The sequence below is a fragment of the Astyanax mexicanus genome, chromosome 12 (genome assembly GCF_023375975.1).
Source record: "Astyanax mexicanus isolate ESR-SI-001 chromosome 12, AstMex3_surface, whole genome shotgun sequence".
Classification (NCBI taxonomy): Eukaryota; Metazoa; Chordata; class Actinopteri; order Characiformes; family Acestrorhamphidae; genus Astyanax; species Astyanax mexicanus.
In genome coordinates this window covers 26,586,634-26,599,629 of record NC_064419.1, presented here as the reverse complement: position 1 = coordinate 26,599,629, position 12,996 = coordinate 26,586,634, and the positions used below count along the sequence as shown (strand labels likewise).

General features: G+C 37.2%; 2 protein-coding genes across 2 annotated transcripts in view; one reads left to right on the top strand and one right to left on the bottom strand.

The window, feature by feature from the left end:
* Positions 1-4,251, top strand: part of acsl2 (acyl-CoA synthetase long chain family member 2) — a 40,279-nt gene extending 36,028 nt beyond the window's left edge. The window contains exons 20-21 of the mRNA XM_049486016.1: positions 538-609; positions 2,757-4,251. Of these exons, the coding sequence (XP_049341973.1) occupies positions 538-609; positions 2,757-2,897 (213 nt within the window). The 3' untranslated portion in view covers positions 2,898-4,251. The remainder of the gene's footprint in view (positions 1-537; positions 610-2,756) is intronic.
* Positions 4,209-12,996, bottom strand: part of bin3 (bridging integrator 3) — an 82,603-nt gene continuing 73,815 nt past the window's right edge. The window contains exon 9 of the mRNA XM_007235483.4: positions 4,209-7,347. Within this exon, the coding sequence (XP_007235545.1) occupies positions 7,201-7,347 (147 nt within the window). The 3' untranslated portion in view covers positions 4,209-7,200. The remainder of the gene's footprint in view (positions 7,348-12,996) is intronic.

The following is a 12,996-nucleotide window of genomic DNA, read 5'->3' as shown; positions in this document are numbered from 1 at the left end:
TTTATTATAGAGTAGTCAAAATTCATTATAAATGATGTTATTGTTCCTTGTCTATTTCAGTTTATTGTGCAGTGTTTAGCCTTGTTGTTTTTGTGTTTTGCTGTAGGCTATATGTTTAAAAAGATTTGTTTCTTCTGAAAATATTTATAATATTTATTTGTTTTTTGACATAATTATATTCGAGTAGACAGGAGATCGGTTATAAATAAACTTTTTTTCTTAAATAATAGGTCTGTACTTCTTCAGTGTTGCAGTGTTAATAAGAATAGTTCTAAACAGATTTTAAATGTTTTTAAAAAGCTTAGTTTTAACACTTACTTACAAAAAAAATTGTCTTGTTTAAATCAGGCTCAGGCTCACAAAAACGGGTCGGACCGGGCTCTGGCAGAACACGCACGGGCTCGGCCCGATTTGGGCTAGATTTTTGGGCCCGATCTAACCTCTACCACCAGCTGTGATACCACAGTAACCATCCCAGCAAACAGACCCTTTGTTTAGATGCACTACAGCAGATCATATTTGACTCTTTGCTCTCAGGATGTGAAGAAAGCCGTGCTGGAGGACATGACCGCAGTGGGGAAAAAGGCAGGACTGAAGTCGTTTGAACAGGTACAGCAGTGTCTCACTTCAGTTCCTCACTACACAACTTATAATATAATTGCTGTTGAGTAAAAACCTTGTATCTGTATTTTCTCTCTTTTTCACTTTTTGACCTATTTTGTGAATCTGGCAGATGTTGTTTACATTGTTTCATTGTTCATGATGAATTTACTCATATTAATGCTCAAGAATTTACAGAATTAAATCTTTTTACATTGGGTGCTATTCAGAGATACAAGCTTTTTGCATGACAGAAACATTAGATATGTCTCACAGTAGTGGGTCAGGGTTACATCATACCATTACAGCACAGGTGTTATGTTGTGTATGCCATAACATTGAAACCACTGACAGGTTAAAGGAGAACTCTGGTGTAAAATCGACTTAGAGTACTAACCTTTGTTAAATAGCCCCCCTCCACTCTACTTTAGCTTTGTAAAATCCAGCCGTTTTGTGCAGGTTCTCCAAACAGGCTAGAATGGGTTTTAATGGGGCATATTTTGCCCCTGCAGATAAATCACTTTTTTTACATGGTTATCCAGCTCAAAGTATCTCCACACACCTCATTGGTAGAATTCAAAGAGCCCAGATATTTAAAACAAGGCATTTATTACTTTAAAAGTGCACAAGAAGCTCATTTTATAAACACTGTTTACAACCTGTAGCGTTAGTTTATGTAGAGTTATGTAATGTTGCAGCGCACTAAACCCGCAAACGCGAACCATTATATCATCTTTTCCCTTCACCTTCTTCTTCTGTTACCACGGCTGAAGCTGCAGGCCGAGCACAACACATCCCGGCCACGTCTTCTTTATTTATACAGCATGTAATTCTGTCAACATTACGTGCTCCTCACTCTACTGATCAATACGTAACTTTAAGATGGCGGCGCCCAGAGATGTAGGTTACGCTATGGGTTGTAAACAAACTTCTTGTGCACTTTTAAAGTTCTTAATGCCTTGTTTTAAATATCTGGGCTCTCCAGATTCTACCAATGAGATGTGGAGCTACTTTGAGCCTGGATAACAGTGTAATAAACAATTTATCTGCAGGGGAAAAATTATGCCCCATTAAAACCCATTCTAGCCCGTTTGGACAAACTGCACAAAATAGCTGGATCTCGTATAGCTGCTGGAGAGTGGAGGTGGACTATTTACCAAAGGTTAGTACTCTTTATCATGTTTTACTACACCCAAAGTCAGTTTCACACATAAGTTCTCCTTTAAGTTTCTTATTTCATTATATTGTTTCAATGGCATTTGACAATAAGTGGATTCCACATATTAGGCAAAAGTATATGCTGTGATGGGGAGGGTCAGCACCTCTGATAGGAGTGGTTCCTCCATTTTGGTCCCCACCTACATCCAGCTCTAACCTGGGGCTCCTAGTAGCCGACTGCGTGTGTCAGTGGCCACACCCCGGGCAACGGCTCCGACAACTTTTTATAATTTTTTTTACATGAACAAACAGAAATGTGCTTTAGTTAATCTTTTACTTATTTTTTTAATTATATCTCACACAATAAATTATCACACAAATAAAGAAAAAAATAACTGATTTCTCCCAAAAGGTAGAACTGGTTGATATATGGTTATACAGCCTTGGGAAAAATAAGAGTTTCTCATATTTTGCTATTTATAGGTATATGTTTGAGTAAAATGAACATTGTTGTTTTATTCTATAAACTACGAACAACATTTTTCCCAAATTCCAAATAAAACTATTGTAATTTAAAGCATTTATTTGCAGAAAATGAGAAATGGCTGAAATAACAAAAAATATGCAGAGCTTTCATACCTTTAAGAGTTTTAAGAGATCAGAAATCAATATTTGGTGGAATAACCCTGTTTTCTATTCACGGTTTTCATGCATCTTGGCATGTTCTCCTCCATCAGTCTTAACCACTGCTTTTGGAAAACTTCATGCCACTCCAGTTTGGTTTGATGGCTTGTGATCATCCATCTTCCTCTTGATTATATTTCAGAGGTTTTTAATTTGTTAAAATCAAACAAACTCATTTTTAAATGGTCTCATATTTTTCCAGAGCTGTATATGGAGGGACTCTTAACTGTGATGTCAGAGCAGATGTTTTTTATAAAGTGATTCAGGAATGCAGTGAAGATTCATTGTTATCATGTTGTGTTTGTGTTTATCAGGTGAAGGACGTGTATCTGCACTCAGAGCTGTTCAGCATTAGTAACGGTCTCCTCACCCCCACCCTGAAGAGCAGACGAGTGGATCTGCGCAGAGTCTTCAGTGAACAGATCAATCAGATGTACAGTAAAGCCGCCCTGTAGCCTCCACACAAACACCCTGCGACTGTCCTGCTCCTGTTCGAGCAGAACCACATCAGAGAGGGTCTCTGGACATAGCTATGGGTTTTCTTTTGATGATATGAGGGGAGGTATAATGTATTTTTATTATTGGTTTATATTATTTTGCTCCGTCCACTGGTGAACAGTCATCAAAAAAAAAATCACAATCATTGTGCAGTAAGTCATTACACTCTGATGGAAGATTAGAAGGAATTAAGAATTGAGTCATTTGACTGCTGTGAGAGATCTGATAATATATAAAAGGATCAAAACGAAAAGATGCATTATAATATCCAGTTTACTATTTGTGGAATTCCACGTTCATGCTAATCTCAGTAGAACTTAATTTATTATTATTATTATTATTATTAACTCTGATCAGTCACAATTACGTCCAGCAATAACAAAATCATGCTGTAATTTTAGATTTCCAATTTTCAGCCATTTAAAGCCATTTAAAACAACAAAGAAACCACGCTTCTGACATTTCATCTAAAGTCATGAACAAGAAATATCGGAGGGATAACATTCGTTAATTATAATTCCATCACTAATCAGATGTAATTTAGAAGTTAAATAATTTTAAAGTCTCAATTCTGGTGGGATTTTTATTCTGTCCACATGTATCCAGATGTTTTTAAAAACTGTCTGGATATTTGTATTTTTTCTTATCTTATCCAGGCCTGGAAATATCTTTATTAACTCCATGACTTTTCAGGTTTTTCATGACCGTACAAACCCTGTGTAATGTAATCTGATTTAGAACAATTTCATTACTGGGGGGTGTTTTTTTATGGGAGTCATCAGATCATGTAGGAATGGAGGCTCATGCAAGCGTTTTTAAATATATCTGGATACAGACAGAGCCTAAAACATTTTAACCTGCATCCGTCCAACTGCAGAGGAACCCACGTTCTGGGAATGCTACGTGTTCTCGTATTTTTTTTGCTAATGGATGATGTTTTAATTTCTGCTCGTAAAAATGCAGTGAATTTGAATCGTCATGGTAACAGCTTCATTCTGATGTATCATTTCTGATGATTAATCAGCGGGATGATTTCTAATGTAAACCTTAGAAATGTAAAGCTGTGTAATTTATGCAGTGTTTATTATTTGAAAGAACTGTATGGACTGTAAATGTGACACTTTGAGCTGTACATATTCCGAGGTGTAAAACCTGTAGATTATGAACTCTTCGTTTTAGTAAAGTGAAAACGTAGGATTTTCAGAAGAACTTCATGTGTTTTAATGTAGAAATGAAAAAGTTATAGGAAAGACTGTTTTATAGGAAAGACACTTTTATTCTGTGTTGAATAAATGGTCCAAGTTGAACATTTCCAGTGTCTTCTACAATCAGTTTGTTGTTTTCATGACTTCACACGACAAATAAATATAAAATGACCAAAAACAAATGAGTTTTAAGGTATTTAACAAGATTCCAACAGAGATTACAATCAACACACAAGAGAAGCAGAGAAGGCTGCTGTACCAAAGTAGAGAAACAAGTAAAATAAAAACAAAGGACAGATGAGTGAGAGATTATCATCAATGTTTTAGCATAAATAGAGAAATTAAGACATTTAAGTAAATAAGATTTATTCAGCTAAGGTTTTTGTGAAAATGCTCAGTTCTGGAGAGAAAATAGCCTCCAAACAAGGCCTTAACACCCCCAACATTTTACATAAATTAACCTCAGCTGTTAATGCCCCGGTGCTTTTAAATAGTAAATAACTGATGGCATTAGCTGGAATATAACAGATTGGAGAAAATGAAAAAGATTCAGGTGAATAATTTGAATCACAGCACCACAGCGACATCTAGTGGACATTTAGTAGTCAAAACATCATCAGTCATCTAATAAACATCAAGCAAACAAGTGTGTCTGAAAGATAACCGAGAAAAATGCTATGTTGTTGATTTAACCATTTTCTGTAGAAACATAAATAATCACTTTTTAACTCACTTTGCACGTCTTTAATTTTTATATAAAATTGTCGCTTTATTTGGTTTGTGTTTAAAATGAGAAACCAGATAATAAGCAACTGCTGAGCAAATTTCACACCAATAAACCTGCTCTGAATAAGTCGCTTTACATATCAAAACTAGAACCGAGCAAAACATTTCAATCTGAATGTGAGGATTTCTCCTTTTACAGACTTTATCAAGCCCTGAGGCAGAACCAATCAGTCAACAATCACTGCTAAAGGCACATCAGTTTTACAGACTGTAGACTCAAACATTAAACAGCGCTCCAATAATGTTCAAGAAGCTTTAGAGTAAAAACCCTTACGTTTGGCGATTGTCCCGATCTGCCTTTACTTTGGCAAAAACTTGTGGAATCATTTCTTATTACATGTACAAACAAGAGGAAGACGATGAGGATGAAGGAGCACTTGCTTGTCTGATTGGTCCTAAAGATGAACACTGGGTTATGGCTAGACCTGTCACAATAATTACTTTATTAAAATACAGTACAATAAAGGCCCTGACCTCAAACATTTCTGATGACCAAGAATACATTTAATTACTGTAAATTAATTAAAATATCTGTACAGCTCTGGAAAAAATAAGAGACCACTTCATTTTCTGAATCAGTTTCTCTAATTTTGCTATTTATACATATATGTTTGAGTAAAATTAACATTGTTGTTTTATTCTATAAACTACGAACAACATTTCTCTCAAATTCCAAATAAAAATATTGTCATTTAGAGCATTTATTTGCAGAAAATTAGTAATAGCTAAAAAAAAAAAAAAAGAATGCAAAAAAAGATGCAGAGCTTTCAGACCTCAAATAATACAAAGAAAACAAGTTCATATTCATAAACTTTTAAGAGATCAGAAATCAATATTTGGTGGAATAACCCTGATTTTAATCACAGTTTTCATGCATCTTGGCATGTTCTCCTCCACCAGTCTTACACACTGCTTTTGGATAACTTTATTCTACTCCTGGTGCAAAAATCAAGCAGTTCAGTTTGGTTTGATGGCTTGTGATCATCCATCTTCCTCTTGATTATATTCCAGAGGTTTTCAATAATTTTTAATGGTCTCTTATTTTATTCCAGAGCTGTATATATTTCACATATTGCAATAGTGTAATATTCTTAATAATTAAATGTTCATTACTGTTTAAAAGAGTGTAAGAACAATTTACTTTTATACATCAGTGTTATGAATAAGGAAATTTCACTTAATGGGACAATATATCCTCCAAAACCATTATCATGACAGGCCTAATTATGGCTGAATGCAGTTCAAATAATAACATTAAAAAGGAAAAATAAACACAAAATAAACACAACTTATATTTTAAATACAAACAAATAATAAACCCAGCTGGGTTCCTAAAGTTTAAGAGAGAGAGAGTACTGTGTTTCTGACAGTAGAGGGCGCTACAGCATCACTCACACACTGTGTGCGCTTATGAACTAGAACTTCATGAACAAGAGGCTTCAGCTGAAATAACTAACAGAGCAGCTGGAAAATCCAAAACTTCAATACAGACTTCATTCCTGCAGTGGATTAAGTTTCTGTTTCTCTTCAAACTTTTGTAACATTCACGGTCCTTTTATTCTTATGGGGATATAAAGCCTGTGCACTTCAGTGTTTTTTAAACCTGGTCCGGCTCTGTACATTTTAGTGTTTTTCCTGCTTTAACAGACCCCTGATTGGTTGAAACAGGTGTGTTTGGAGAAGAGAAACGACCAGGATTAAAAAACACAAGCTGTGTTCCAAAGTCTAGACTGCAGACGAGGTGAGCTGTGTTTTTCTCAGACGCTTCGTCACAGAAGAGAGAAATTCAGGCTACAGTTTGAGCGTTTTAAAGACGCAACCGATGTATCCTTCCAGACCCTCACTTACCTACAGTTGACACGTAATTCAGAGAAAATGGTGGAAAACAAGCCCTTTTAAATATTTATTAACTAAAATGAATATACACTATTCCAGAGATGCACTCAGAGGGTCCTCAATTTTACTTTTCTGTAAGACAATAATAGTAAATATTACAGTTTCCAGAACTACTTCTGTCTCAGTTCTTGGTTTTCTGCATTGTGTTTAAAGTTAAAGTTTTGTATTAACTGTTGGATGTAAAATATAAAATGTTACTGGAACTAAAAATATTATTATCCTACAGCAGATGAATTATGAGAAGTTTAAATAAAATATTCTGCAGTTACTGTGTTGATGGAAGTTGAAGGTTCAATTCTACTGGATTCTTCAGAACGTCTGAAAAGGGGAACAGTAAAAGAAACAGAAACTGAGCTTTTGTTTGTGGTGTTTCTCAGTCGTCTGCTACGATGGACAGAGCTCTCAACTCGTTTAGCTTGGCCTCATTCTGCTGCTCCCTCTGTTCGTCCGTCAGACCACCTTCATCTATCTGATCAGTCAGCTCACTGAAGATCTTGTGCATCTCTGTAAAATACACAACCTGAAAAAGAGAGAGAGAGGGAATCAGTCTTTATTTTTATTATTTATATTTTTATTCACTACTGTTTTCCTTTATTTTGTTATTTTTACAATGCTTCACAAAATGCAAAAACAGAGAGAAACAGAGAGAGCGAGAGAGAGAGAGAGAGAGGCACAGAGAGCAAGAGACAGACAGAAAGAGGATGAGAGAGCGAGAGAGAGAGAGTGGGACAGAGAGGATGAGAGAGTGAGAGCGAGAGAGACCAAGAGAATGTGAGAGAGAGAACTTGAGAGTGAGATGGAAAGAGAGAGAGACAGACAGAGAGAGAAAGTGAGACAGAGACAAAAAGTGATAGAGAGAGTAAGAGAGAGAGAAAGTGAGACAGGGAGAGAGAGACAGAGAGTGAGACACAGAGACTGTGAGACAGCAAGAGAGAGAGAGAGAACAAGACAGAGTGAGAGAGCAAGAGAGAGAGAGAGAAAGAGAGAGAGAAAAAAAGTGAGACAGAACATAAGACCAAGTGAGAGTGAGACAAAGAGAGTGAAAGAGAGAATGTGAGAGAGTAAGAGACAGACAGAGTGAGGAAGAGAGAGAGAGAGAGAGAGAGAGAGAGAGAGAGAGAGAGAAAGAAACAGGTGACCAGTTTGAATTTCCTATGGGAGATGTAATTTGTAGCTGTGATTAAGCAACAAGTGAAAAAGAATGAAGCATCTTTGTATCTGATACAGAACTAGTTCTTCAGTCCAATCACAGACAGAGCAGCCTGAGCCTCCGCTGCTCTCTGAACGTTTTGTTTCTACTGCATTAAATGTTGTTGTTCACAAGTGTACTGATATAACCATAGATATGATCAGCAGTAATAATAATGCTTCTCTTAGATTATAAAAAACTGCAGTCAGTGCAAATTAAGCTCCTCCTGGGCGCCCGTTTCCAACGGGGTTTCACGAAAACACAACAGCGAGTGGAAATGGAGGAGCTACTGAAAGTGATGCCATGAGACAGAGAAAGGCAAAAAAAATAAAAACTCACTGGTCCTTCTGTTTTTGCATTTGCAGTCCGGATGAAGGAGTTGTATCACTAAAACAGAGTTAAAGTGTGAAATATTTTTTACAGCCGTCCCCCTGATAAAATAATCCCATCCGGATAGAGCTTATGACTTCTTATGATTCCTGGTACGCACTGCACTGTGGCTGGAGGAATGTAAAAGGCCATCGTAACTTTGCCCTCACTATTGGTCCTTGCTTTACCTCAATATTCACATAGCCCTGCAATGAGCCAGTGTTCTACATCACTCACAAGATAACACCTCACAACCTATACAAGAGTGGGCATTTTCAAACTGTCCCCGGCGATAAAATTTCAGGATCAATTTCCATACTGATATGCCGTGACTTCTGCCGTTTCAGTATAAATAAGAAGGGCATGAATTAAGTAGTTTTTTTCCTAAATTCAGGGATTCATTTCTAAATTTCCATTTAATTCAGGAGGCTGTTTTTTTGTTTCAGTGTATTTAACACATTCAGCACATGTAAATGTAAACAAGCTCTATTCTGATTGGCTGCAGCATAATTCACCAAAAACAGATCTAAACTCCTCACTTTTTTCTGAGTTGATGACTGCCCACGTTTATGTGAATTAGAAAAAAAAATAGTTTATTGTGACATCACAAAACGAGTAAAACAGTGCAAAAAGGCATTGTTTTCAGATCATTTTCCATTGAATTTGATGGAATTCTGATACAGACAAAGAGAACAGTGATGGTGCTGTATTATTATGGAGAGCGCTCCTGGCTCTTGGGTGGTAGTGACCCCTGTGTCTTCAGCAGCGATTGGTGCGAGAGCGCGCGAGTGTCGGTTGAAAGCTTTTCTGACACGTCCCGCCCCTGCTCTTCCCCCGGTCCGTGAGTCAGGGGTCCCACGAGAGACGCTTTGATGATTAATAGCCTTTAATCACATTACAAGACTCCAGGAGGAGTGGGCCGCCAATGAAAGCGCTGGGAAATACAGCACAAACCCACACACACACACACACACACACACACACACACTTATTCATGGTACCACTCACAGCGTACTGTACCCTCGCTGCACACTCGCACACACAGTACACTGGCAGTGTGTGAGGAGAGGGGGGGGGGGGGGGGACAGAGACGAGACTGAACTGCTTTTTGTAAAGTCAAATCAGTGGCAAATTAAAGAGCCAATACACTACATTTTATTACATTTCACAATAAGCTGAATATATAATTGATTTTTATTTCAATTTTTTCCCATTTTTCTTCCAAATTTTCAAGGCCAATTACCCTATCACTAGTGATGTCCCAACACCAGGAGGGTGAGGACTAGCACACGCCTCCTCTGATACATGTGAAGTCAGACTCCGCCTCTTTTTTTAAACTGCTGATGATGTAGCATTGCCGAGTAGCATCACAGCGCTCTTGGAGGAAAGCGCAGCGACCCGGTTCTGATACATCAGCTCACAGGCGCTCTTTGAGTTGGAGTGATGAGGGGCCATCTACCCACCCAGAGAGAGCAAGGCCAATTGTACTTTCTCAGGGTTCCGGTAGCCGATGGCAAGCTACATAAACAGGATTCGAACTGGCGAGCTCCTGATCATAGTGGTGCTTAGCCCAGTGTACCACTTGGATCCTCAAAAGTGTATATAAACGTGTATATACACACACAGATATGCTAAAAGTCATGAGACAGGAACTAGTAGTATCATACCCCATGCCACGCTTGTCTGTTCATGTGGAAAGCTCTTGCCAGACATCCAACAGTCACAACCATTACCAACCACTACGCTGTCCACTGTGGGAGGTAATGCCTTCTAATACAATATTATCATAATTAGGATTAGATATCAAAATTTGATACCAAAAAGGCACCGACTGAAATCTCTCGGTACAACTGAGTACCAAAAAGGTTGCTTCACTTGCGCCGTTTTCGTTGTATCGCAAATTTTAAAATAAGACCCAGCCTTATCCAAAACACACACAACTTCAGAAATGAAATGCAAATCCATACAAAGAGGAACCCGCTATTAGAACTCACACAAAACATTATCATTTATGTCACTATGGTACACAAGATAACACCTTACAATCCAGCCATAAAGTAACACTTCTTGATTAATTTACATTCTACTATGATAAAACCAAAAGTCTGTATTTCACAGTCACTGAGTTGATGTAGAGGTAAACTAAAGCATAACTGTATATATACACTTTTTAATTTTGTATACACACAACTGTTTTAAACTGTATGTTTCGGACCGCTAACAATTTTCTTTGAGGTTAATGTGCATGTGATTTATCTATACAGAGTTAACATGATGATATATGGTGGGATATAAACTTTACCATTATTTAGTTATTCTCTGTATTAGCCTCATACTTCTAAAAGAAAAGATGTAAACATGTCATGTCTGATTAACAGCATTTAGGGTTAAAGAGGGGAGACTGTGTGCATTTATCACTGAACTACTCCTTTAAATGCCAATCAACACAGTTCAGAACCATTCTTAACCTGAGGAGGACTTCCGCAGCCCTTCACCACAAACAAATCCATTTTTCTTTTTTGTCTTCTAACAGGAAGTAGGAGCACGGAGCCCCAATAAACATTTTTGGATGTGTGTTACTAGGCTTCATCATTTATCCTGGCCAGAAGTCAAAGGTTCGTCTGTCTTTGCTTATTATGCTGAGCTGTAATCAGCAGATCACTCGGAGCCGGTGCCATTCTGTGATCTACCGAGACCAGTTCCTGCCCAGGGTTTGCTGGAAGCGGATGCAGTTCTGTCCTGTTTACGAGCCTAACTGCCGCTCCCTCACCACATCAAGTCCGGCCTGACGGGCCGTTTACAGGGCAGCACGTGGGAGCATGAAGGGGGCTAGCGGACAGGACCTTCATACGCTCTGAAACACTGAGGAAGGAGGACTGTGCCCCACACGGGTGCCAAAGAGGCTGGCTGCGGGCAAACCGGTGTAATCCTACACATATATACATTCTGTCAGTCTTCACCTACTGACAATCGCTTCAAATATTTACAACACTCCCGTCAGTGCGTGCTCGTGAATTCCGCAAATTGCTCTGCGGCCTCGCAGAAAACAACGGTGGGTTAATATGAACCTGGCTATCGGATATTTAAACTGTGGCGGTCAGCAGTAGCTATTACGCATAGGGTTGATTTCCTGGAAACAGATTACAGCCACAACAGTGCCACTGCCGCCCCAGGATTAGCGCACAGTTTACAAACACGCAGCACGGTCAACGGATACGCAGCGCAGTTCAGTGGGGGCGCTGTTTTCATTCACAACCATTTCTCTGCTGCAGCACAAAAACTTAACTGTGTATTTCATTCAGCTGTTTAATGTTCTACTTTACTCTACTTTGGGAAGTAAGAAACTAAGTTAAAGAGGCAAGAAAAGAAAAGTGAAATAAATAATAAGAATATTATTATTAACTTGTATATTATTATTCAGTGTAGATGCAAATATAGCAAATAATAACCCTCACCCTATTCCTAATCCATGAAGATTAATCCAGACCAATCTGGTAGATAATTTACAAATATATAAAATATAACAGAAAATTAGCTGAAATAACAAATAAAAAGATGCAGAGATTTCAGACCACAAACAATGCAAAGAAAACAAGTTCCTCTTCATAAAGTTTTTTAGAGTTCAGACATCCATATTTAGTGGAATAACCCTGGATTTTAATCACAGTTTTCATGCATCTTGGCATTGAAAGTTATACACACTGCTTTTGGATAACTTTATGCCACTCCTGGTGCAAAAATGTAAGCAGTTCAGTTTGGTTTGATGGCTTGTGATCATCCATCTTCCTCTTGATTACATTCCAGAGCTTTTAAATTTGGTAGATCAAAGACACTCATCACTTTTAAGTGGTCTCTTATTTTTTTCAGATCTGTATGAACGTATATATTTATCATTTGAAATCAGTTTTTTATTTTAGGATGCCTTTTGTTAATAAACAATAATGAATGATTTAGAGAGTATACATTTACACATACAAATATACAAACAAGATGTCATGTCTTTTACTTAATATTAATGTGGAAAATAATATTGAATGTTTACATGATGTAGGGTAAACAATAAAATGATCAGTTTTCTGTATTGAGATTCGATCTGGACTTTTAAAACACTAGTCATCCTTAACACGGGATATTACTGTACTTTTTATCCTTAGTGATTTTAGAATCATTAGCAACTTTGTTAATAATTTCTGGTATTTTTTTAGATTCTCAGTTTAATTACTGATTTATCAGACTATTTAGTACTGATAACATAATAAACGTTAAGGGGGGAGAGGATGAACAAATTGGCATCATTCTGCACATTTATCTGCCACCTATGACCCATTAGCCTAAAGGTTATATTTAAAAAAAACAAAACAAAAAAAACAGACTTTACAAACATGACATAGAATATCAATATGTATTAGTGTGTACATCAGGAACGTTGTTTTGTATATATTGTAGGTGTAAACGGTGTAAACAGCACAGAAAAATATATTACAACATTTTTTGGGAAAAAAATTATTAAATAAATTTATAAAGTTAAGTTATTAAGTTATTATTATTAAGTTAAGCTCTTTGCCAAAATTAGGCATTTATGAGTGATTTATTTCCTATGTATTAAAGGTT